We start from the raw sequence: 23,940 nt of genomic DNA, 5'->3' as shown, positions 1-23,940 counted from the left end.
AAAAAGGCAGCAATGGTGAAGTACTATGTCACTTTCGGGAAAAACCTGGAAGCGACATAGGGTAGTTCTCAGAATTGCTGAGTTTCCAAGATCTACCCTATGTGACACTTCTGGTAAAAAACTGGAAGTGACATAGGTTAGGTTTTGGAATCGTCAGAAACTCTATGGCCATTTATGCTTGGTAATTAGAAGCGCGTTCCAGGCTGAAGTGCCTCGCATATTTTTTTGACTTTTTCACGCTGAACATTCATTCAGGAAGTGACTGCGAAGCTGCCGCATACTTGCTTCGCATTTCTTACGAGCCCCTTTAACGTGACCTTTTCTGTTTGCTCCACCCCCGCCTCGAAGAATCCCCTCAAGGAAGCATGCAAAATGACAGGCGGGCGTTAGCTAGGCAAACAGCGGTTGGCTAATGGAAGGAACAAAGGAGCAGGCGAGTGGGGGGTGGAATTTCTCCTTTTGAGTCGGGACCGTGAATAGGCATTTTAAAGATCACATTTAAAAAAGAGCTTTGAGAGAGCATCAAAATTGACCCTGCATAAATGGCCTATGGTTTTACCCTAGAGTTTCCAGTGATTCCGAGAGCTACCCTATGCCACTTGCGGGTCTTTACTGGAAAGGATATAGTGACACTACTGGCATCACGGACCCCCTGTGCCCCTGCCCAAAACCCTCCTGCCAGGCAACCCTAGCGTAATAAGCTTTTTGTAGTCTGGAGCTAGTCATGGTACGCACATTACACGTATTCTGTTGCCACACCATTGGTTACCAGTTAGTTTCTGGGTTCAATTCAATGTACTGGTTATTACTTAAAAGGTAAATGTCCCCTGTGCAAGCACCGGGTCATTCCTGACCCATGGGGTGATGTCACATCCCGACATTTACTAGGCAGACGGGGTGGTTTGCCAGTGCCTTCCCCAGTCGTCTTCCCTTTACCCCCAGCAAGCTGGGTGCTTGTTTTACCGACCTCAGAAGGATGGAAGGCTGAGTCAACCTCGAGCCGGCGACCTGAAACCAACTTCCATTGGAATCGAATTCAGGTCATGAGGAGAGCTTGGACTGCTCTTGGTTATTACTTACAAAGCCCTTTATGGCCTGGGAGACAAATTTACAGGACTGCCTGTCCTGATATGTCTGGCTGAAACAGCTGGACTTGTCTAAACCAAATCTTCAGAAGGCACAGCCCTGTCTAAAGATAAGAACAGCTGCTGCCTGTACCTGAGCATTCCCTGTTGTTGTCGTCCCCCCCAAATTTGTGGGATAGCCTGCCTGACCACGTCACGGGGGCTCCCACACTTCTATTCTATTGCAGAATGTTCTGGAGGGCGTTTTCATAAAGGGAATATGGACCCTAGAAGCTAAAATAACTAAACTGAGGCTATCGTATTTTAGTCACATTATGAGAAGACAAGAGTCACTGGGAAAGACAGTCATGCTTGGAAAAGTTGAAGGCAGCAGGAAAAGAGGAAGACCCAACAAGAGATGGGTTGACTCAATAAAGGAAGTCACAGCCCTCAATTTGCAAGAGCTGAGCAAGGCTGTCAAAGATAGGACATTTGGGAGGACATTGATTCATTAGGGTCGCCATGAGTCGGAATCAAATTGACGGCACTTAACACACACAACACGGAAGTGTGCAGGTGGACACTTTCTGTCAAGGTAATAGTGCTGGAATTTTAATTGCCTATGAATATTTTAGGCAGTTCTCTGTTTCCTCCACCTTCATCCTGCATTGTTTGGTAGATGTCTTATGCTCCCTTGGATGCTATGAGCAAATTCCATGCACGCTGCAGTGAAGCCTGCTTCCTGTTGTGCTAGCACTTCTGTGTGGGCAATGTAAAGATAAAGGTAGTCCCCGGTGCAAGCACTGGGTCATTCCTGAGCCATGGGGTGACGTCACATCCCGACGTTTACTAGGCAGACTATGTTTATGGGGTGGTTTGCCATTGCTTTCCCCAGTCATTTACACTTTACCCCCAGCAAGCTGGGTTCTCATTTTACCAACCTCGGAAGGATGGAAGGCTGAGTCAACCTTGAGCCGGCTGCCTGAAACCAACTTCCGTCGGGATCGAACTCAGGTCGTGAGCAGAGTTTTTGACTGTAGTATTGCAGTTTACCACTCTGCGCCACGGGGGTCTTTCAGTGGGTAAGAGCTCACTGAAAACCATTGATCTGGCGCAAACAGAAGTGCTAGCACAAGAGGAAGTGTGCTCCACAGCAGAGACTATGTAGAACACATGTAACCATCATAGAATCCAAGCCACTGTCTGTACCTCATCTTATACTTAATTGTGAACCAGGACATAGAATACGGATTAATAGATTTGCAAAATAGAGCTAGGGATAGATGGGGGGGATTTCTTTACAAACCAAAAAGAAATCTCAGGCTTGCTGAAAAATCTGAAATCTTAAAAAAATATATTGGGGGATTAAAACCGAGCTCTCAATGGCCGTTTTGGAGGTTGCTAGGCAACTAAGACAATATTGCTGAGCTTTCTAAGCCTTTGTTTCTGTAAAGCAAAGCCATGGGGGGAGATTTTGGAGGCCAAAGCAGCACTGGAAATGTCCAATCCCCCTCCTCTCATGTCATGTCCCTGCCATGTCCCTATCATGGAGGAAGACCCCAGGGGAACAGATCTCTATCGGTTGGAGATCAGTTGTAATAGCAGGAGATCTCCAGCTAGTACCTGGAGGTTGGCAACGCTAGGACACGGGGGGCAGGTTGGCTGGTAGATGGAAAGGAGAGAAAGAAGCAGAAAAAGAGGAGAGGCTGTGGGGGGCTGCCAGGGAAGGGTAAAAGGAAATAGTGGGGGAGGAGATTCAATAAAAATGAAATGCCCCATCCACAATTCCTTGCAAGTTCCCTTCTTGTTTTCCTCCTCCTGTGAAATTCAGTTGGATCCTGTAATTTGCTATATCCAAGCTATTATGTTTGTTTGTGTATGTGTGTGTACTATATAGTATATTCTGTTTCTATTCCTTTGTTCTTTAATTGGGTAACCCAGTTTTACTGCATTGCCCATTGTAGGTATTCTTCTTGTCTTTTTCGCATTGTTATTATAACTGTCATCCACCTTGAGTCTCGACGAGAAAGGTAGCCGATAAATGCGGCGATTAAGCAATTAAGAAAATAATTGCGTCATAGGCATGAACTTGTCTAGGAAGCAGGAAAGCCCAGAATGCGGGGAGGGGAGATAGCAAGAAAAAGACAAGATCTGACAACCCACCAAAACACAAATAAGGAATAGAAATAATTGTATTTTTAATCCAAACAGCCGAGCCGTAACTAGAGGGGGCGAAGAGGGCAGCCGTTGCCCTTGTGGCATGCAGAGACTACCTGGCACAGAGGAACCCGCTCCTCCTGTAGGAGAGGCAGTTCTGCCACCCTCTCTGCATGCCACAAGGGCGGCGGCTGCTCTCCTCACCCCCCCCAGTTACATAGGCTTGCCAACCTCCTGGTACTAGCTGGAAATCTCCTGCTATTACAACTGATCTCCAGCCGATAGAGAGCAGTTCTCCTGGAGGAAATGGCCGCTTTGGCTATTGGACTCTATGGCATTGAAGTCCCTCCCCTCCCCAAACCCCACCCCCCTCAGGCTCTGCCCCAAAAACCTCCCGCCGGTGGCGAAGAGGGACCTGGCAAACCTACAGTTACGGCCTTGCAAACAGCCACTGTAGAACTTGGCCATTAAAGGAAAGACAAAGCAAGTAAGTAATTCCACCCTGGGAAAACAACCAGTTCATATATGTTTATAGAGGTGAAATTGATTCATAGAAATAATCATTTGTATTATCCTTCCATGGTCTGGGAAGAAGAACAGCCGTTGTGCATGATCACATTGAGTTGTGGCTTTAACTGCCTGCAGAAGTAGTTGTTTGAAGCGTCCAACCACAAGATAAGGAGATTTTTACAAGATAAGGAGATTCAGTGCCATAGAGTCCAATTGCCAAAATGGCCATTTTCTCCAGGTGAACTGATCTCTATTGGCTGGAGACCAGTTGTAATAGTGGGAGATCTCCAGCTAGTACCTGGAGGTTGGCAACCCTAATCGTGACCTCATTGTAGGCTGGCCTTAGACATTTTGCTTGCCAGTGTCAGAAACAGAGTGCTGGACTAGAAAGAACCGTGACTCTTCTAAAAACAAGTTGAACGTATTTATCTGTTTTGTGCAGCTGGTGAGACATCTCAAATACTATGCCGAGAATGGAGGTCGATAAGGGGGGAGGTGTCGAAACAAAGGCATCACTAATGCTACAGTCTACTCACTTAGAGCTTATGTGTATTTAATACATAAACACTGTCTAATAAAAAGAGTGTTCTTCCTATTCTTCCACAGCGTTATGGATTCCAAACTACACCAACCATCCAGGAAGGAAATGAAATAAGCAAAATATTTTTTAAAAAAGTGATCCAAATAATTTCCCCAGGCTTCATCCCAACCAAATATTCGGCACAAATACAATGGATATACTAATTTCCATATTTTCTTGCCAAGGGACACATGCATTTCTTAACCAGTGTGAGCTGAGCGGCTTTATTATAGATAAAGAAGCTTTAGATTAAGATCTGGTTGTCACGGTAACTTTTGACATCGAGCTTTCCATGTTATTGACTCCACGCATGCCTTTTCCCGGAGTCAGGACCATGTGATCCAAAGGGCATGCAAACTTTTCGCTGTCGCTGTGGAAATAGGACAACGCGTTGTGACAATCGCAGGCATAGTTGTGAAACGTCTATGTAGTGCCAGTTTCTATAGCATTTTTGCCACAGTTGCGGGTGTGTACGTTGAAAACAATTGGCAATGAAAAAAAATCTGTAAAGTGATTTTAAAAAAATTGTTGGGTCTAATCCTCCCTTCATGTGGCAGACATCTGTTAAGTAAGGGAGCAACATTTTTTCAATTAGAGAAATCAAATCAAGTTCTTTTATTGCATTGATGCAAAGTCATAGCAGACAACAAACTCAGAATCATAAAATCACAGCACAAACAGAAACAAACAGTTACATTGTCAGCCACAATATATAATTCACATCCATAATAACAGATTAATTTCATAATTAGAGAAATCAATTCAAAACATTTTGCTCAATGAAAAGGCGATTAACCTGGAAAACGGAAGGAAAATACCATTATTTTTAATGAGTACTTATAAAAGTAATGTGGCAGGCCTCAATATGGAAGAGGTATTCCTGCTTTTCTCTCATACACAAGGGAATGCCTCTCCTAAAATGATGCCCACTGCAATGTGTGCGCATTGCACGCTTTTTCCTTCAAAATTATTTTTATTCCTAAACCAAGGTAGGCATATTTACTTACTTTATGTTATTTATTTCATTTATACCCCACATTTCTCCCCAACGGGTACTCCTGTCCTCCATTTTGCCTTCACAGCAACAACTAGGGTTACCAATCTCCAGGTAGCACCTGGAGATCTCCCGCTATTACAACTGATATCCAGATGTCAGAGATCAATTCCCCAGGAGAAAATGGCCGCTTTGGAGGGTGGACTCTATGGCATTATACCCAGCTGAGATCCTTCCCCTTCTCAAACTCCACCCTCCCCAGACTCCACCCCAAAAATCTCCAGGTATTTCCCAACCCAGAGCTGGCAACCCTAGCAACAGCCCTGTGAGGAAGGTTAGGCTGAGTGCAACTGAACTGAGGTGACCAAGCAAGTGACCAAGCAAGTTGCCTTGAAGTGACCAAGCAAGTTGCCAAGACAGATTAGGGTTTTTGAACCTGGGTCCCCCAATTTCTTACTATCGAAGTCTAAAAGACAGTTGTGCATCAGTTATCATGCAAAGAGATGCACTAGAGTGTGTCTACCACATTTATTGATAATCCTTCTTCATGCTTTTTAGGTGCCGGCCATGTGAAGAATGTCTTCAAATCAGTTCCGAGATCACACCACAGATCCTCAACTACGTCTAGTTAATGAACTTGGAAAAATGTTCAGAGGCCCTCTTGTGGCATATGTTTACCAACTGAAGAATGGGAAGCTATGGTTAATATTTTGCCATGTGGCAGGTTTTTGGCTTTTTAAACATAAGAAAAGGACCACAAAATCTCCCCCCCCCCCCAAAAAAAAGTCTTCAGGTATTTCCCAATCCAGAGCTGGCAACCCTAGAGAGGAGGGGCTTCAATGCCATAGAATCCAATTGCCAAAGCAGCCGTTTTCTCCAGGGGAACTGATTGCTATCGCCTGGAGATCAGTCGTAATAGTGGGAGATCTCCAGCCACCACCTGGAGGTTGGCAACCCTAATTCAGTGGGATCAACACCACTATACGGTCTAAATAAGACAAGTGTTCATATAAGGTGACAGAAAAATTAACAAATAAACCAGACAATTAACGTCTTTAAAAATCATAATTAGAAAAGGTGGAACCCAAAAGTTGCAAGTTTCCCTTATTTAAGTAGCACTATATACATTGAAATCAAAATAAAACATTTAAACAAGATGATACAAAGTGTTCAATCACACTATTCAATTTCAGAATTAGTTACTCAAGTGTAAGCTGTAAAAGAGTCCGTTACTCAAGTGTAAGCTGCTAGAGAGTCCAAATGAAATTCAAAAACAAACCAAGGTATAAATCATGCTGTGGCTGTCTTCCTGCAGCCAAAGGTCAGACCAAGGTGTAAATCAAGCTGCAGCTGCCTTCTTGTAGCCAGAGGTCAGGGATTCTGTATGGCTTGCCTAACTCTCGTCTTGATTTTTATTGCAGCCATGCAAATACTGAGCCCTGCCAAACTCCTGGAACTAACTCCTCTCATGTGGTTTTTTAAGCACTCGAAACGCAGACCCCCCCTCCCAAGCCCCTTTGTGCCTACATATGTGTGTGCAAAGTGCCGTCAAGTCTTATGGCGAACCCCATAGGGCAGGGGTGGGGAACGTCAGGCCCGGGGGCCGTTTAAGGCCCCCGAAATCATTTGGTCTGGCCCTTCGTGGCTCCTGGCAGATCTCTAGCTCATAAGGATCTAGGACTGGCGATCCGCCCCTGTTCGCGGAAAAGAATAGCCTCCGTTCAAGGCAGATGTGTGTTTCTTTTGCCAAGAAAAGGAACCTTTTTTCCCCCTTGCAGAAGTGTTGTTAGCTATGGAGCTGCTAGGAACGCCCAAGAAACTGGGTTAACCCTTTCCCACCTGGGCCATGGAGAAACGTACCGGTCGGCTAATTTTAAAGTTGATAATTTTGTATGGCCCGTGAAGGATGTTATAAATATCCAAATGGCCCTTGGCGGAAAAAAGGTTCCCCACCCCTGCCATAGGGTTTTCAAGGCAAGAGACTTAACAGAGGTGGTTTTTCGGCCTACATAGCTGTCCGGATAGAAGTCTGTATGAGCTATTTCCGCCTTGGTAACCAAAATGGCGGCCATGCCTTGCCTCCTTAAAAAAAAAACCTCAACGTTATTATGTAACCTAATAGTATCTTTAACTACTGTTAACTTTAATATTAATGATTCGATTATATATGATATAGGGTATATAATAGACATTAGTAAACAAATAGAATATTATAAATAATTATATACTAATCTAGAAGGAAAAGACAATTATTAATATAAAGGAGTGAATTGATTAAGTATAGGTTAGAGCAGTGGTTCCCAACCTTTTTTTGACCAGGGACCACTAGGACCTTTTTTGTTCGGTGCAGGGACCCCAAAGTTCAAAATAAAAATTCAAAGAATTTGAAAATAAACTTTAATCATAACTGTTAGTTAAACATTAAACTTAGAATAATATTTGAATATATATTTTTATAATAGAAAAAATTTAATTGAAAAGATTAATTTATTATGGGTTTATAACTTTGTTTCGCGGACCTTAATTTAGTTCTCGCGGATCCCTGGTTGGGAACCAGTGGGTTAGAGGAATCTGGGGGGGAAGTCAAAATTACTATATGTATTGGATAATGAAGGTATACATTAAGCAATATATTGTTGTTTACTGATATGTTTACTGATAAGCTTTTTGAAATACCCAATAAGATGGATTGTATTATTATGGGAAAAGTAATAAAAAATATTTTTTAAAAAATATTTTTTTTGCGCGTTCCTTTTCCTACCCAATCCCATTAACGTTTCGCGTCACGTGATGCTGTTAACCCGCCCCCTGCAGCTGCCCCTGCCAGGACAGAAACGCCTTGAGTAGAACAGGGCAAAGAGACCTAACGTTCTGGCACTTCCGGTTGCCAATTGACCGCCGCCTTTTGCGGGGCAGCAACAAAATGTCTAAAATAGAGATGCCTTCTCGTTCTCTACCCCCCCCGCCGCGTATTCTTCGAGCTTAATTGCACTGAATCTTGGTAAGACGCACACAAAGAATAAATTACGATGGGTAGCCGTGTTAGTCTGCCACTAGCAGTAGAAAAGAGCAAGAGTCCAGTAGCACCTTAAAAACGTACCCAAAAAAATTTAGTGTAATTTTTTTTAATTTTTTTAATTTATTTTTTTATTTTTATAATTTATTTTTATTTTAAAACAAATTTTTATAATTTATTTTTATTTTAAAACAGACATATACAATAACAACAAAAAACATAAAAAGAAAATACAAAAGAGTATCAGTTGTAATTATACAACGTTATAAAGTTCAACAAAGCAAAAATACCCTTTTGACCCTCAGGGGATGGGTCACTTTTTTAAGGTGGGTGGAGGGACTAAAAATTTCTGGCAGGGTATGAAAGAATAAATTGTGTGGATTAAAAAAAAAAAAAAAACACCAGACGCACACTGAGCTTCCCAAAATAACTAAAACCCACCCTTGGCCATTATTCTTTATGGGCGCAGAAATGCTATTTCTCTGTGGTTCTCTATCCTTGGCAGCCAAGACTTCGGTTTTAGACCGGAAGTGTCAACACGGCCTCCGACGCTTAAGGACCGCTCCTTCTATGGAGGAGGAAAAAATGGCCGCTCTTGCGGACCCTTTCTATGGTCGTCCCAGAACGGATGCGCGTCTATGGGGTTTTTTTTTCCAGCGCGGTGCATTCTGGGATCGCGGAAGAGTAATGGCGCCGCTGGCCTAGCGGGGACCGTGGCGGGCTCAGAGGTGGGTGATCGCGGGGCTCTGAGCCTTCAGAGGCTGCCGCCGGGAAAGGCGAGGTTCGCGTCATTGTGTGGATTTGGCTGCCTCCGCCCCGCGTAGGATTGTATTAACCAGGGCCTTAACAAAGACGAAGCGTTCCCCATCCGTTACAGGTGTTGCATTGGCTCAGCGTCATGGAAGGAAGACGCGTGATCATCAGTTATGGCTATTAAAGATGATCACTATGCTTGTGTGTGTGTGTGAAGTGCCGTCAAGTCGCAGCCGACTTATGGCGACCCCTTTTTTGGGGGTGCGTGGGTGGGTTTCATGGCAAGAGACTAACAGAGGTGGTTTGCCAGCGCCTTCCTCTGCACAGCAACCCTGGTCTTCCTTGGCGGTCTCCCATCCAAATACTAACCAGGGCCGATCCTGCTTAGCTTCTGAGATCTGACGAGATCAGGCTAGCCTGGGCCATCCAGGTCAGGGACATCACTCAAAATCCTACAAATCTTTTACCAAAAACTAGAAAGTGCCGAGCAGTTCCGCCATAAATGGATAAGGGAACTAGGGTTGCCAGGTGGTTTGCCGTTGCCTTCCTCTGCACAGCAACCCTCGACTTCCTTGGTGGTCTCCCATCCAAGTACTAACCAGGGCCGACCCTGCTTAGCTTCTGAGATCTGACGAGATCAGGCTAGCCTGGGCCATCCAGGTCAGGGACATCACTCAAAATCCTACAAATCTTTTACCAAAAACTAGAAAGTGCCGAGCAGTTCCGCCATAAATGGATAAGGGAACTAGGGTTGCCAGGTGGTTTGCCGTTGCCTTCCTCTGCACAGCAACCCTCGACTTCCTTGGTGGTCTCCCATCCAAGTACTAACCAGGGCCGACCCTGCTTAGCTTCTGAGATCTGACGAGATCAGGCTAGCCTGGGCCATCCAGGTCAGGGACATCACTCAAAATCCTACAAATCTTTTACCAAAAACTAGAAAGTGCCGAGCAGTTCCGCCATAAATGGATAAGGGAACTAGGGTTGCCAGGTGGTTTGCCGTTGCCTTCCTCTGCACAGCAACCCTCGACTTCCTTGGTGGTCTCCCATCCAGGTACTAACCAGGGCTGACCCTGCTTAGCTTCTGAGATCTGACCAGATCAGGCTAGCCTGGGCCATCCAGGTCAGGGCAATAGACACTTAAGCTGCTGTTAAAAGGCTAAAAACCAACTCTATATCCAATGGGACCACATATTCTTTTACACAGTCCGGCAGTCTTTGGACCAACGGGTGTACTGATGGTTCAACATCTCCTCTATGAACTGAATCACTTATTGCTAAAAAACATGTAAACAATCAGCTCTAGGTCTCCAACACTCATCTCTAGGTCTCCAACACTTATCTTGTACATTCCGATATATGATTGCTAACTTGTGTGTGTAAAGTGCCGTCAAGTCGCAGCCGACCCACGGCGACCCCTTATGGGGTTTTCACGGCAAGAGACTAACAGGGGTGGTTTGCCATTGCCTCCCTCTGCATAGCAACCGTGGTATTCCTTGGTGGTCTCCCATTCAAATACTAACCAGGGCTGACCCTGCTTAGCTTCTGAGATCTGATGAGATCAGGCTAGCCTGGGCCATCCAGGTCAAGGCGATCTCTATGCTTACAGTGTATATAAGTACTACTTTGTATATAAGTATTACTGTGTAACAATAGGTATTCATCTCGCTATCTGTTGATATGACAAGATAGTCTCTGCTGAGAGTGCCGTTTATTCATCCGACTATGTGATCTATGGAGTATACATTTTTCATCTTCAACTGAAGCAGCATCTCCTAAGCAAAACGCATCACTGGGAATCTGTGGGGAAACAACGTCATATTCTCATTCTTGGCATCTTAAAATACTACTGGGTTTGGGGGTAGAGAAGGAAACATTTAGAGGTTCTGGCAAAATGGTCGAGGGGGCGTGGCTCAGTGGTAGAGCATCTGCTTGGCATGCAGAAGGTCCCAGGTTCAATCCCCGGCCTCTCCAGTTAAAGGGGCTAGGCAGGTAGACGATGTGAAAGGCCCCTGCCTGAGACCCTGGAGAGCCACTCCCGGTCTGATTAGACAATACTGACTTTGATGGACCAAGGGTCTGATTCAGTATAAGGCAGCTTCATGTGGTCAGAGTGTTGACGTATAATTTCCTTTCCAATTCAGTTCATGCTTCCTTGGAAACAAAAATAGAACTAAAAAACTATTTAAAATATATATAACCAGGCATCTAAGAAATGCCTCCTGTTGTCAGAAGCTAATTCTCAAATTTGCTCGGACCTGTATCAAGTGGCCACCTTAGCCCAAGCTTGTCAGAACTTGGAAGCTAAGCAGAGACAACCCTGGTATTTGGATGGCAGACTGCCAAGGAATACACAGGAGCAGGAAATGGCAAGCCACCTCTGCTCAAGTCCTGCCTAGAATATCCTGTGGATGTGGTCACCATGACTGCAACTCAAAGACACCTTTTTCTTCTATCACGTGAAGAAGAAGAGTTGGTTTTTATATGCTGACTTTCTCTACCTTTTAAGGAGAATCAAACCGGCTTACAATCTCCTTCCCTTCCTCTCCTCCTTGTGAGGTAGGTGGAGCTGAGAGAGTTCAGAGAGAACTGTGTTTAGCCCAAGGTTACCCAGCTGGCTTCATGTGTAGGAGTGGGAAAACCAACACGGTTCGCCAGATTAGAGTCGGTGGCTCATGTGAAGAAGTAGGGACTCAATCGTGGTTCTCCTGATTAGGGTCCACCACTCTTAAGCACTATACCACGGTGGCTCTCCAGCGTGAGGCACTGGAATGCCCAGGTGTGTGGCAATGCAGTAAGAAGAGGGATGGGGGGGGGGTCTCATGAAGAGTTTAAATGATACCAGGAAAGGTAACCAGCCTCTGCAGTTACTCAGAAGTATAATGCTGTATTCTAGTTACTGGAGAATCCATTAGCTTTCGTTTAATCACCTCAAATATCTGCCCGAGCAAAGCCTTGTAGCGTCTTCAAAACAGCGTCTGGGGGTGTTGCCATATTTGTCTGCTTGCATCCAAAATAACAAAGGGCCCTGTGGCACCTTAAAGACTAACAGGTTTATTGTGGCCTATGCTGTCATGAGCCAGAGTTCACTTCCTCAGATGCATGAAGACCAAGCAGCTTCAGTCTCACATAAGTTTATGCCACACTAAATCCATTCATCTTTAATGTGTTACAAGACTCTTTGTTATTTTGGCTTTATTTCATGTCCTTCAATCATGAAGAGTGTGTCATTGGATGCATGAAGTAGACCGTGAGCATGTTTGGCAGAGAGAGCTGTGTACACTGGTACCATGTTAGTACTAACAGCTACTCCTTTTCTGTAATTTGCCTTTTAGCTGTAAATTTGCTCAATTCTAGAGACAATGCAGATTTTGCATGTTCCTGATGCATTGGCTAATGTGTCAATGGTCTCTGATCAGTAGAGTTTGTTTGTCGATGGTCTCTGATCAATAGTGTTTGTTATTGTATATACTTTCTGGTCACATACTTTTGGTCACATGAGAGGACAAGAGTCACTGGAAAAGAAATCATGCTAGGAAAAGTTGAAGGCGGCAGGAAAAGAGGAAGACCCAACAAGAGATGGATTGACTCTATAAAGGAAGCCACAGCCCTCAATTTGCAAGACCTGAGCAAGGCTATTAAAGATAGGACGTTTGGGAGGACATTGATTCATAGGGTGGCCATGAGTCAGAAGAGACTTTATGGCACTTAACATGTACACATACTTTCCGGAGCTCCCCAGATCTCCTTATGCAACTCGAAAAGTTGATAATGAAAGAAGAATTTATATTAGAAATATTTTAGTTCTTTGCGTCTCTTTCCCCTTTTCTGTCCCCATATGTTAATTCTGTTAAATGTTACTATTTGCCATATCAGCTTAAAGGGAAGGCAGCGTGGTATAGCCTGATCTCATCAGATCTTGGAAGCTAAGCTGGGTTGGCACTTGGAAGGGAGACCTCCAAGGAAGACTGTAGAGGAAGGCAATGGCAAACCACCTCTGCTTAATCACTTGCCTTGAAAACTCTACCAGGGGTAGCTATAAGTCAGCTGCGACTTGACGGCACTTTACAACAGAGGTATTAGTGTAAAGCTGTGGGGATGCAGTAACTGTAAGAAAGAATATATCTGTTAAGCCTTCATTCCTGACCATACTTACACAGAGTAAGTTAAGTTTAATTCAACGTGGCTTATTTGCAAATGCATGTGAAAAGGATCGTGCTGCAGAACCACACAGGGTTTGCTTTAATCATTTGCTGACTGTTGAATAGGCAGGCTGTAACATCCATGTGCTGTTAATTTTGGTCCCACAGTATTTAAAATGACTACTGCAGCCAGACCAACGTTTGAACCCGCAAGAGGAGGGAGAGGAAAAGGAGAAGGCGACTTAAGTCAGCTCTCCAAACAATATTCAAGCAGAGATCTTCCTTCTCATACTAAGATCAAATACAGGTAAAAAGGTGGTTTGCACATCTTGAATGAAGCAATTTCTGAAGTGATTGTCAGTCAGTAGCATGTAATGGGTTTTCTTGGGTTTGTCAGGGAATTTTGCCCCACTCCTAGATATTTATTTGTATGTAAGGATGGCTTAGGGGTGACCAGCTGGGGGAGAGAGAAGAAGAAGAGTCCGTTTTTATATCCCGCCTTCCCTTCCCCTCCCCACAACAGACACTTTGTGAGGTGGGTGGGGCTGAGAGAATTCAGAGAGAACTGTGTGAGGTAGGTGGGGCTGAGAGAGTTCAGAGAGAACTGTGACTGGCCCAAGGTCACACATCAAGCTTCATGTGGAGGAGTGGGGAATCAAACCTGGTTCTCCAGATTAGAGTCCGCCGCTCTTAATCACTACACCACAGTGACTGCAGAGAGTTCTTTTATAAAAAGATTTCTGGCCACTCGTGCACCACAAATGACTTTTGTAGGCCTGCAGGGAAAGCAGACCAGGAAAAAAATGTGCTGGAGCGTCTGTGGACTTATTTTCCAATATTATTTCTCCAGCTCTGACTGCATCTCTCTTGTCTTCAGAATTTCTCGTAAATATGCATGAGTGTGCAAGCAAGAGTAATTTCAGCTGGAAGCTCTCCTGTTCTTCACAACTGTGTCACAATGACAAGGGAAAAAGTCTTAAGTGACTATTTGCTGATGAGCTTCTTGGGCACGTTGTGATGTCGCATGTGGGACAAACCATACAGTCCTGTGTGGAGTTAACTCCAGTCTAGCTCTATTGGAGCCCCGTGGCGCAGAGTGTTAAACTGCAGTACTGCAGTCAAAAACTCTGCTCACGACCTGAGTTCAATCCCGATGGAAGTCGGTTTCAGGTAGCCGGCTCAGGGTGGACTCAGCCTTCCATCCTTCTGAGGTCAGTCAAATGAGTACCCAGCTTGCTGGGGGTAAAGGGAAGATGACTGGGGAAGGCACTGGCAAACCACCCCCCAAACAAAGTCTGCCTTGGAAATGTCAGGATGTGACGTCACCCCATGGTCAGGAATGGCCAGGTGCTTGCACAAGGGACCTTTACTTTTTAGCTCTATTGGCAGGAATTGATTCCTTTGAAATTTGGTGTTGGAGGAGAGTTTTATGGATGCCATGGGCTGCCAAACAGACAGATCAGTGGGTTCTAGATCAAGCCCGAATTCTACCTAGAAGCTAAAATTACTAAACTGAGGCTATTGCACTTTATTCACATAATGACCAGACAATTGAAGTTAGTAGGAAAAGAGGAAAACCCAACATGATTGACTCAAAGGAAGCTATGGCCCTCAGTTTGCAAGACCTGAGTAAGGCAGTTAATGATAAAAGAAGAAGAGTTGGTTTTTATATGCCGACTTTCTCCACCACTTAAGGGAGACTCAAACCGGCTTACAATCACCTTCCCCTCCCCACAACAGACACCCTGCGAGGTAGGTGGGGCTGAGAGAGCTCTTAAGAGGGCTGTAACTTGCCCAAGGTCACCCAGCTGGCTTTTGTGTGTAGGAGTGGGGAAACCAACCCAGTTCACCAGATTAGCCTCCACCGCTCATGTGGAGGAGTGGGGGAGTCTCTCCAGATGAGACTCCACCGCTCCAAACCACCGCTCTTATCCACTACACCACACTGGCAGTTAATGATAGAACAGTTTAGAAGTCATTCATTCACGGGGTCGCCATAAATCAGAAGCGACTTGTCAGCACATAACATACACAAGTCTGTTGATTTCATTTGGTTTAGTCTGGAGTAACTCTGCACAGGGTTGCACTGAAAGTCTGCTGGCAGATCAGAATCTGAGAGCGAACTCTTGATGTGGACATGCATCGATGTCCTGATGGAGTCATATTGTCCCCATACTTGCATGTGGGGGCTGCAATTGAAAAAAAGGGGTTGCTTAAGGCTGCCTAGTGGATTCATAGCTGAGGTGAGATTCCCTGCTCACACTTTGGGCTGCTTGTACTGCACATACATGAATGCGTGAAGCAGCCGTCCGCTGAGTCAGACCATTGGTCTTTCAAGGTCAGCGTTGCTTACTCTGATTGGCAGCGGGTCTTGAGGGTCTCCGGTGGAGGTCTTTCAAATCACCTCCCACCTGATCCTTTTAATAGGAGATGCCGGGAATTGAATCTGGAACCTTCTGCACACCCAGCAGAGGCTTTTCCACCGATCTACTTCTCCTGTGTTCATGGTTGTCTAAAATGCTGCTAGCTCAATAACTTGCATCCTTCAGTTTGCACGTTTGCTTCCTGTTCCAGGCAAACCACCCAGGATGCCCCCGAGGAGGTGCGCAACCGTGACTTCAGGAGGGAGCTGGAGGAGAGGGAGCGGGTCGTTGCCAGAGAGAAGAACCGAGACAGGCCAGCGCGAGGTTAGTGCTCTCCTCGTGGAGCGTGATCACCTGTTCTGGGGTTGTAGTCAATTGATGGTTGGGGAACAACCTGCAGCTCAAACACAGTCCTTGGGCACTCAAAGAAGTGAACTGCACTAGTTGAAATAAGAGTGCATTTATTTTCATTTATATACCCACTTTCCTCCCTGATGGGGTGGTTACTTTCCTTCCATTGTTGCTAGTCACATGAGGGCTTACAATTTTTCCTGGGTTTCTTCCACAGAACACACAACCTCCTCCTCGGTGTCTAAGAAACCCCGATTAGATCAGATTCCCGCAGCTAACCTGGATGCAGATGATCCATTAACAGACGTATGTATTATTTATTTACTTCATTTATAGTTAGCGTTTCTCGCTGGGACTCCAGAGGGATTACAGTTCACAGCTGTGCAGGGAGAACAGGATAATTACATGCACCCGACAATTATTATGCAGCCGTTGTAAATAAAATTAGAGAATCTTGTATTAAAAATGTCACCTTGGATCCAGCAATGCGCTGGCGGAAACATGAACAGACTGAAAGTAGTTCTGCTTGTGCAAGATCTTGTGAAATGCCTAGTGCTTTCCTCCCTATATGAACACCTGAAGCTGCCTTCTACTGAATCAGACCCTTGGTCCATCCAAGTCAGTATTGTCTACACAGACCGGCAGCGGCTCTCAAGGGTCTCAGGTGGAGGCCTTTCGCATCACCTACTCGCCTAGTCCCTTTAACTGGAGATGCCGGGGATTGAACCTGGGACCTTCTGCATGCCAAGCAGATGCTGTACCACTGAGCCAAGGTACCCAGGAATTGGTTGCATAAAATCTGGCCCAAGCAGAAACAAAAGCAGGGATACAATAAGCCTGACCTAGCGTTGGTGGCTACTGCAGTCTTTTCCCTACATTTCCCCTGGTGCAAGAGATCTGGGGCAAATTTTGCACCACATCCAACCCACAGTATAATCCAGATGGCAATGCAGGAGCTACAGGACTGCAGAACAAGGCAGTGAAACATTATGGGAGCCATCCTAAAACAGGGTGACTCAGAATCCTACACAGATCTATTCAACGCCGCTTACTCCCAGGAAAGTGTTCTTAGGATTGCACTGTAAATTACATGCAGCAGATGTTGTAATAAAGCTGGATTATAAAAGTAGACGAAAATGCAATACAGAGATTGCAGTATATACCATGAAGTGTCTTTAAGTGTCAGGGGAAGGCATGGGGGCATGGGAAGGAAGAGTCAGGCGAAGGGTGGAGGAGACTTGGCTGGCCCAATGAGATTGAATAAAAGGGTCGTCTCTTAAAAAAATGGGCACGCTTCACCAGGCACAGACGTCTCTTTTGAGCCTGAAAAGAAGCAGCAGTTACCATGTTAAATCTTTGGATAGGTTACAGATCTGGCTTAATAGGTATAACGGGTTTTTAAGGGCACGACATGGGATTTCTGGAATGTTGGAAGCCAGTAGGGATGGGAGCCAAGAAATCAGAAGGAGATTGAGACTGGGAAGGGCAGCCATGAAGGAGCTAGAAAAGATTCTGAAGTGTAAGGATGTCACACTGGCAACCAAGATCAAGTTAATTCATGCCATAGTATTCCCTGTTACTATGCATGGGTGTGAAAGCTGGACAGTGAAGAAAGCTGACAAGAGGAATTCTGGTGAATTGTCACCAGTTAGGCTACCGTACAAGGCTGGTGAGTTGTGTTTGGTTTGGTGTGACGCAGATTACGCAGGGCTTTGTTTTTCAGGAAGTACTTCCCTTGCTGTTTTTTCTAAGCTTCTCTACAATCATGAGGACTAGGAGCTTGCTTTTGTTGTTGTTGTTGTTGCTTTTGAGAAATGCAGGTTGGTTCTTTTGGTTGTTGTGTCTAAATGTGGTAGAAAACTTCGATGTTCACAATGTAGCAAAGTCCCAGCATGGTCAGCCATGTTTGTGTTTACCACAACATTTCTTAGGCTTGCAAAGGCAATAAACAGAACGTGAGTGTTGCAATAGTTACAGATCTGCTTTGCTGTAATGTAATAACAGTGTGGTTGCATACAGCAATATGTATTAAGCTTTGAATAAAAGTGCTTTCAAGTTGGGACAGGAAACCGAGAAAATCGGTCACTAATTTGGATTCCTTTGTAGGAGGAAGACGAGGATGAGGACTACGAGGAAGAGAGCGACGACGACACGGCAGCCCTGTTAGCTGAGCTTGAAAAGATCAAAAAGGAGCGGGCTGAAGAACAAGCCCGAAAGGTAAAAACGTAATTTGTCTGTTTTGCATTCAAGAAGCCGCCTTAGGCAGAGATACATCATTGAGTATACAGAATGCATAGTTAACTTGTGGGACTCCCTGCCCCAGGATGTGGTGATGGCTGCCAACTTGGAAGACTTTAAGAGGGGAGTGGACATGTTCATGGAGGAGAGGGCTATCCAAGGCTACTAGACAAAATGGATAGTAGTCATGATTCATACCTATTCTCTCCAGGATCAGAGGAGCAGGCCTGTTATAGTAGGTGCTGTGGAACACAGGCAGGATGGTGCTTCTGCAGTTGCCTTGTTTGGGGGCTTCCTAGAGGCACCTGGTTGGCCACTGTGTGAACAGACTGCTGGACTTGATGGGCCTTGGTCTGATCCAGCATGGCCTTTCTTATGTTCTTAAGACACTGAAGCAATAGGAATAAAAGCTAGGTTTTGCTTTGCCACTTACAAAAACACAGTTTAGAGCTCCTGTAGCTACTTCAGTTGTGCAAGTAAAAAGTTACTAAAGCAGGAAGTTAGTATCTCTTTGGTATGAACTTCTGAGTGGGGCAGTGTAGACTGTAAATGTGTAATGGGATTACTGCATTTCTGGGGCACTGAGGCTTCTGTCCGTGGGTCATGGCTTTTGAAGCTTCCCACCTTGTTGCGGCAGCCCAAACTGCCCCCTCAAATCCTGCTCTGGGGTGGGGTGGGGGAGAACGGGACCCCTGGAGGTGGATTTCAGGGCGATCCACCTCGGAGTATTTGGAATACCCCACCCCAGTCAAGATGCAGCTAAGTTCCAAAGGTCATTGTGCACCATTTGTTAGCCGCAGCCGAATCGGGTGTGCTTGAGATCCCATGGAAATGCCAGTCTGAGTTGCCTGTTCTGACTGGCAGAAGCTCTCCAGGGTCTAAGGCTAACTGCGTTGCCTGGAGTATTCATGCTGGAGAGCCAGCGTGGTGTAGTGGTTAAGAGCGGTGGACTAATCTGGAGAACCGGGTTTGATTCCCCACTCCTCCTCATGAGCAGCAGAGGCTAATCTGGTGAACTGGGTTGGTTTCCCCACTCCTACACACAAAAGCCAGCTGGGTGACCTTGGGCTAGTCACAGCTCTGTTAGAGCTCTCTCAGCCCCACCTACCTCGCAGGGTGTCTGTTGTGGGGAGGGGAAGGGAAGGTGATTAGAAGCCGGTTTGAGTCTCCCTTAAGTGGTGGAGAAAGTCGGCATATAAAAGCCAACTCTTCTTCTTCTGTTCTTAAGTCATGGGTGGAAAATGGTCAGTGAAGTCAGTAAAAATCAGGTTTTTTTCATCTTGGTCAGTTATTTGTCAGGTTTTTTTAAAAAAAAATTGGTCAAAACAGAACGATGTGGGAGGGAGGATACCAAATGGGTCTAGAGAAGTAATGTCTAGAAATGGCCACTAGAGGCCAGTAGAAATCCTGGAGAAACCCTACACCGCGCAGGCTTCTCTTTTGTCTGACAGCTGACCATCTAACCAGATGTGGCCCAGTCCACATGTTCCATTGCAAGTTAATTGTATGGTGTAGGTCCGGTTAGACCCTTTCTGTCCGTGTTGCCTTTCCAAGAAACCTGCCTCCTCTGGCCATAGTATTCCCTCACCACCTTCCTCCGGGCCTAGATCACCAGCGGCCAAGCCCAAGCAAACAGCAAAACCCCTTCTGGGTTCCCACACACTTTGCAAATGTATTCCATTCCCTCTGTAGAGGAGGTTTAAATTATGGGGACAGAGGAAAAAATCCGCAACTTGCTCTCCTTCACCATTCTGAGGCCAGTGTACCAGTGACCCTCTTTGGCGGCGGGATGGTGGAAGGCAGGGAGGCCGTCTCAGGGGTGGGGGAGCTTCACATTCCCCCCCTCCTCTGTTTTATCTTTAGAATAACCATGTGACTGGCTGGCCCAAGGTCACTCCGCAAACATCCATGGCACAGAGGGGATTTGAATCTGGGTCTCCCAGAGCCTAGCCCAAGACTCGAACGGATGAGCAGGGTGCAGTCCCCATCTCCATTCTCCCAATATCTGTGGTTAGGGGGCAGGGCTTTTGAAGCCTGGCTTCCAGTTTGGCTTGGGTCCTGGCATCCCTCTTTTTAAGAAGCGGAGAGTCGGGGTCCAGTCTCCAGAAGGTCTTTTGGTTGATCTGCCCGGGGGCTGGGGAGGCCAGGAGTTTAAACAGGAAGGCCATCTCTTCGCTCTTTGCGCTTGTCACTCCCCCGCTAGGGACACAGTAAGCCAAAACCTTAAGGTCGTTTCTGGCCGAAGTTCCGTTTCAGTGTTGCATTTATTCTCAGCAACGGCTACAGCTGCTTTGAGTGAAACCCGGGTCACCAGGGCTGCAGAAATCAGTCCAAACCCGCTGGATGGTTTGTGGCTCTCCCTACAACTTCCTCTCTGAGCACGGCTGGAAAGAAAACGGGATGCTTTTCTCCAGTGTCCTGACTGATCTCCTCTCGTCTTGGCAGGAACAAGAGCAGAAAGCTGAAGAGGAGAGGATACGGATGGAGAACATCCTGAGTGGCAACCCGCTGCTGAATCTTACCGGTCCGGTCCAGCCACTGGCACACTTCAAAGTGAAGAGGAGGTACGGAGCTCTGTTTGCTGTGTCGTAAGAGGTCCTCAAGTGATCATCTTCACCTTGTGGGTTCACAGTTACAGAGCTACTTAACTGGATTAAGATCACATCTAAAAAGGGATCCTTTTTAATCCAGTTGCACTTTAAACGTTTGTTTTGTGGTAGGTTTCTGATTCTTGGCATTAAAAAATAATATGATAGCAAGGCTAAAGCAAAGCCAGTTGGGCGGGGGAACGGTCTTCCCATGTCCAGGTTTTGGTGGATGTCTAAAAGGATGAAGGTCCAGCACTGGAGGTTAGGTCGAATCATAGTGGGAAGGGACCACCAGGGTCATCTAGTCCAACCCCCCTGCACAATGCAGGAAATTCATAACTACCCCCCCACATCCCCAGTGACCTCTACTCCATTCCCATCCAGACGATGGTAAAAAAAAAAAAAAAAACTCCAGGATCCCTGACCAATCTGGCCTAGAGGGAAATTGCTTCCTGACCCCAAAGGTCACTGAAAACAGTGGAAAGGGTCCAGATTACTCTCTTGGCAGCCATCTAAGCTCATCCAGGAATGTTGTAGAGGTTCTGTAACCATGTCTGAGGAGTCCTTATGATATAGAAACCAAGGGCCTCTGAGGGATCTTATGAGCTTGGGCTCTTGCTTGTGTGACCAAAGGGGCATAACAGAGGATCCCCTTCCTGGATTGGGCCCTGCCAGATTTCAGGATCCAGGTCAAGCGGCTTTCTCTCCGTATGTAGTATAGATCCTTTAAGGGAATTTCCCTGCGCTTTCCTACTCCGGGTCCGGAGTTCCTGGACCCAAGAGCTTATCTTCTCTGCTGTGCTGCCAGGGATGGCTTCAGGGATTTCCATTGGGAAGAGTCACACAGTAGTCTGGCTGCCCTCCAGCTTGACTTCCTCTTCCTCCACCTCTTGAAGTGTCTGTGCGCCAGGTTTTTGTCCTGTTCCTGCGATGGCTGCGGCTAGCCTCTTGAGGGTGAAATTCACATCTTTGTCCTGGCCTGGTTTTTTCGGGTTGTAATAGTCTACACCTACACATCAGTGGGCATTGTGCTATCATTTCACTATAGTTATTGTTTGCAAATGGGTAGGCTTTTCTGCACAGAATCGTCCGGTTGTGAATAACGGCTATAGAACAATGATAGTGCAGTATCCAGTGATGTGTGGATGGGATATACTTGTCTTGGGGTTCACTAGGCCTTGCCCTGGCATGGGTCTTGAATAGACCCCAAAGTAAGCCATAAAAAGTTACATTGAGCATGACACCAGCTGCAAAGAAACAAACAAACAAAAAAATCTACCCTTTATTAAGCATTACCCTTTATTAAGCATTTAAGCTTGGCTGCAATAATTAGCTTCTCTCTCTCTCTCTCTCTCTCTCTCTCCAACCCCACCCCTTTGTTCAGATGGGATGATGATGTCGTTTTCAAGAATTGCGCGAAGGGTGTCGATGAGATGAAAAAAGACAAAAGATTTGTCAACGATACGCTGCGGTCAGAATTTCACAAAAAGTTCATGGAAAAATACATCAAGTAATACATGCTTTGCTTTCGTTTGAAGAGTCCTGTGTTTGTCGGTAGGCCGGACAGAGCGAGTCTCTTCCCACCTGAGAAATCTCACAATCTAAAAGTGAGAACCTGCAACATAGATTGGCTCTCTCCCAAGGTCACGGTCATCATTTTACCTTAACACAGCATCTGGAATATCTGCTGGTTTTCTCTTGTTCCAGCGAGGCTGGCTTCCTTCCCAGAAATGTTTGTTTGTTGATACGGATTTACTTTTAATGGCCTTCCTGTAAATGCTTTGAAAATGGTTTGCAATAAATCCTTTGTCCCACGGCTTGTCTGATTTATGGGATTTTTGATCTGCTTTTCAAATTCAAATTTTTCAACCTAGTATAGTGGTTTTAAGGGCTGCTGCTTTCACGCTCTGCCTAGGGCACGCCAAAAATATGTAGAACTGAAGGAAGAGCCCCATGGCACAGAGTGTTAAACTGCAGTACTGCAGTCCAAGCTCTGGACATTTCAAGCTAGGCTTGCATGCTTGTTTCCTGAGTCTAGAAAGCAGCGTATATATGGTGGAGCGTTTAAACCCACAAGCTTCACTTAAAGTTTGAAAGGGAACCAACTAGCCAATGTGGCAGTGTTTTGGGTGACAAACGCATACTCTAAATGAGGAGGATCTTTTCCCACATGCGCAGCTGTGTGTATGTAAGGAGAGATGGATTACGCTAAAACTTTTTACCATCTGTATTGAGTAGGGAGAGCATTGTAATCAGAATCATAGAGTTGGAAGGGACCACCAGGGCCATCAAGTCCAACCCCCTGCACAATGCAGGAAATTCACAACTACCTTCCCCCTCCACCCCCCTAGTGACCAGAAGATGGCCAAGATGCCCTCCCTGTCATCATCTGCCTAAGGTCACAGAATCAGCATTGCTGACAGATGGCCATCTAACCTCTTCTTAAAAACCTCCAGGGAAGGAGAGCTTACCACCTCCCGAGGAAGCCTGTTCCACTGAGGACCACTCTAACTGTTAGAAAATTCTTCCTAATGTCTAGACGGAAACTCTTTTGATTTAATTTCAACCCATTGGTTCTGATCCGACCTTGAGCAACAGAAAACAACTCGGCACCCTCCTCTATATGACAGCCCTTCAAGTACTTGAAAATGGTTATCATATCCCCTCTCAGTCTTCTCCTCTTCAGGCTAAACATACCCAGCTCCTTCAACCTTTCCTCATAGGACTTGGTCTCCAGACCCCTCACCATCTTTGTTGCCCTTCTCTGGACACGTTCCAGCTTGTCTAAATCTTTCTTACATTGTGGTGCCCAAAACTGAACACAGTAGTTCAGTTGAGGTCTAACCAGAGCAGAGTAAAGCGATACCATCACTTCGCGTGATCTGGACACTATACTTCTGTTGATGCAGCCCAAGACTGCATTTGCCTTTTTAGTTACAGTATCACACTGCTGACTCATGTTCAGTGTTTGGTCTACTAAGACCCCAAGATCCTTTTCACACACACTACTGCTCAAACAAGTCTCCCCCATCCTATAATTATGCATTTTATTTTTCCTACCTAAATGCAGAACTTTACATTTGTCTTTGTTGAAGTGCATTTTATTAGTTCTAGCCCATTTCTCCAGCCTGTCAAGATCATCCTGCATCTTGGCTCTGTCTTCTATCGTATTTGCTACCGTAATATG

The 23,940-nt window shown here is 45.6% G+C and overlaps 1 protein-coding gene across 2 annotated transcripts in view; it reads left to right on the top strand.

The window, feature by feature from the left end:
• CWC15 (CWC15 spliceosome associated protein homolog) overlaps nucleotides 1–22,343 on the top strand; it is a 110,424-nt gene extending 88,081 nt beyond the window's left edge. The window contains exons 1-7 of one of the 2 annotated variants that reach the window (XM_056858323.1): nucleotides 8,989–9,049; nucleotides 13,382–13,520; nucleotides 15,788–15,900; nucleotides 16,145–16,233; nucleotides 18,034–18,144; nucleotides 20,611–20,729; nucleotides 22,138–22,343. In XM_056858323.1, coding sequence (XP_056714301.1) covers nucleotides 13,390–13,520; nucleotides 15,788–15,900; nucleotides 16,145–16,233; nucleotides 18,034–18,144; nucleotides 20,611–20,729; nucleotides 22,138–22,267 — 693 coding nt within the window. In that variant the 5' untranslated portion in view covers nucleotides 8,989–9,049; nucleotides 13,382–13,389 and the 3' untranslated portion in view covers nucleotides 22,268–22,343. Of the gene's footprint in view, nucleotides 1–8,988; nucleotides 9,050–13,379; nucleotides 13,521–15,787; nucleotides 15,901–16,144; nucleotides 16,234–18,033; nucleotides 18,145–20,610; nucleotides 20,730–22,137 lie in introns of those variants that run through there. The other variant, XM_056858324.1, reaches the window with a different exon arrangement.
• The last annotated feature ends 1,597 nt before the right edge of the window (nucleotides 22,344–23,940 follow it).

The sequence above is a fragment of the Euleptes europaea genome, chromosome 12 (genome assembly GCF_029931775.1).
Source record: "Euleptes europaea isolate rEulEur1 chromosome 12, rEulEur1.hap1, whole genome shotgun sequence".
NCBI lineage: Eukaryota > Metazoa > Chordata > Lepidosauria > Squamata > Sphaerodactylidae > Euleptes > Euleptes europaea.
This window is presented reverse-complemented; position numbering and strand designations above follow the sequence as displayed.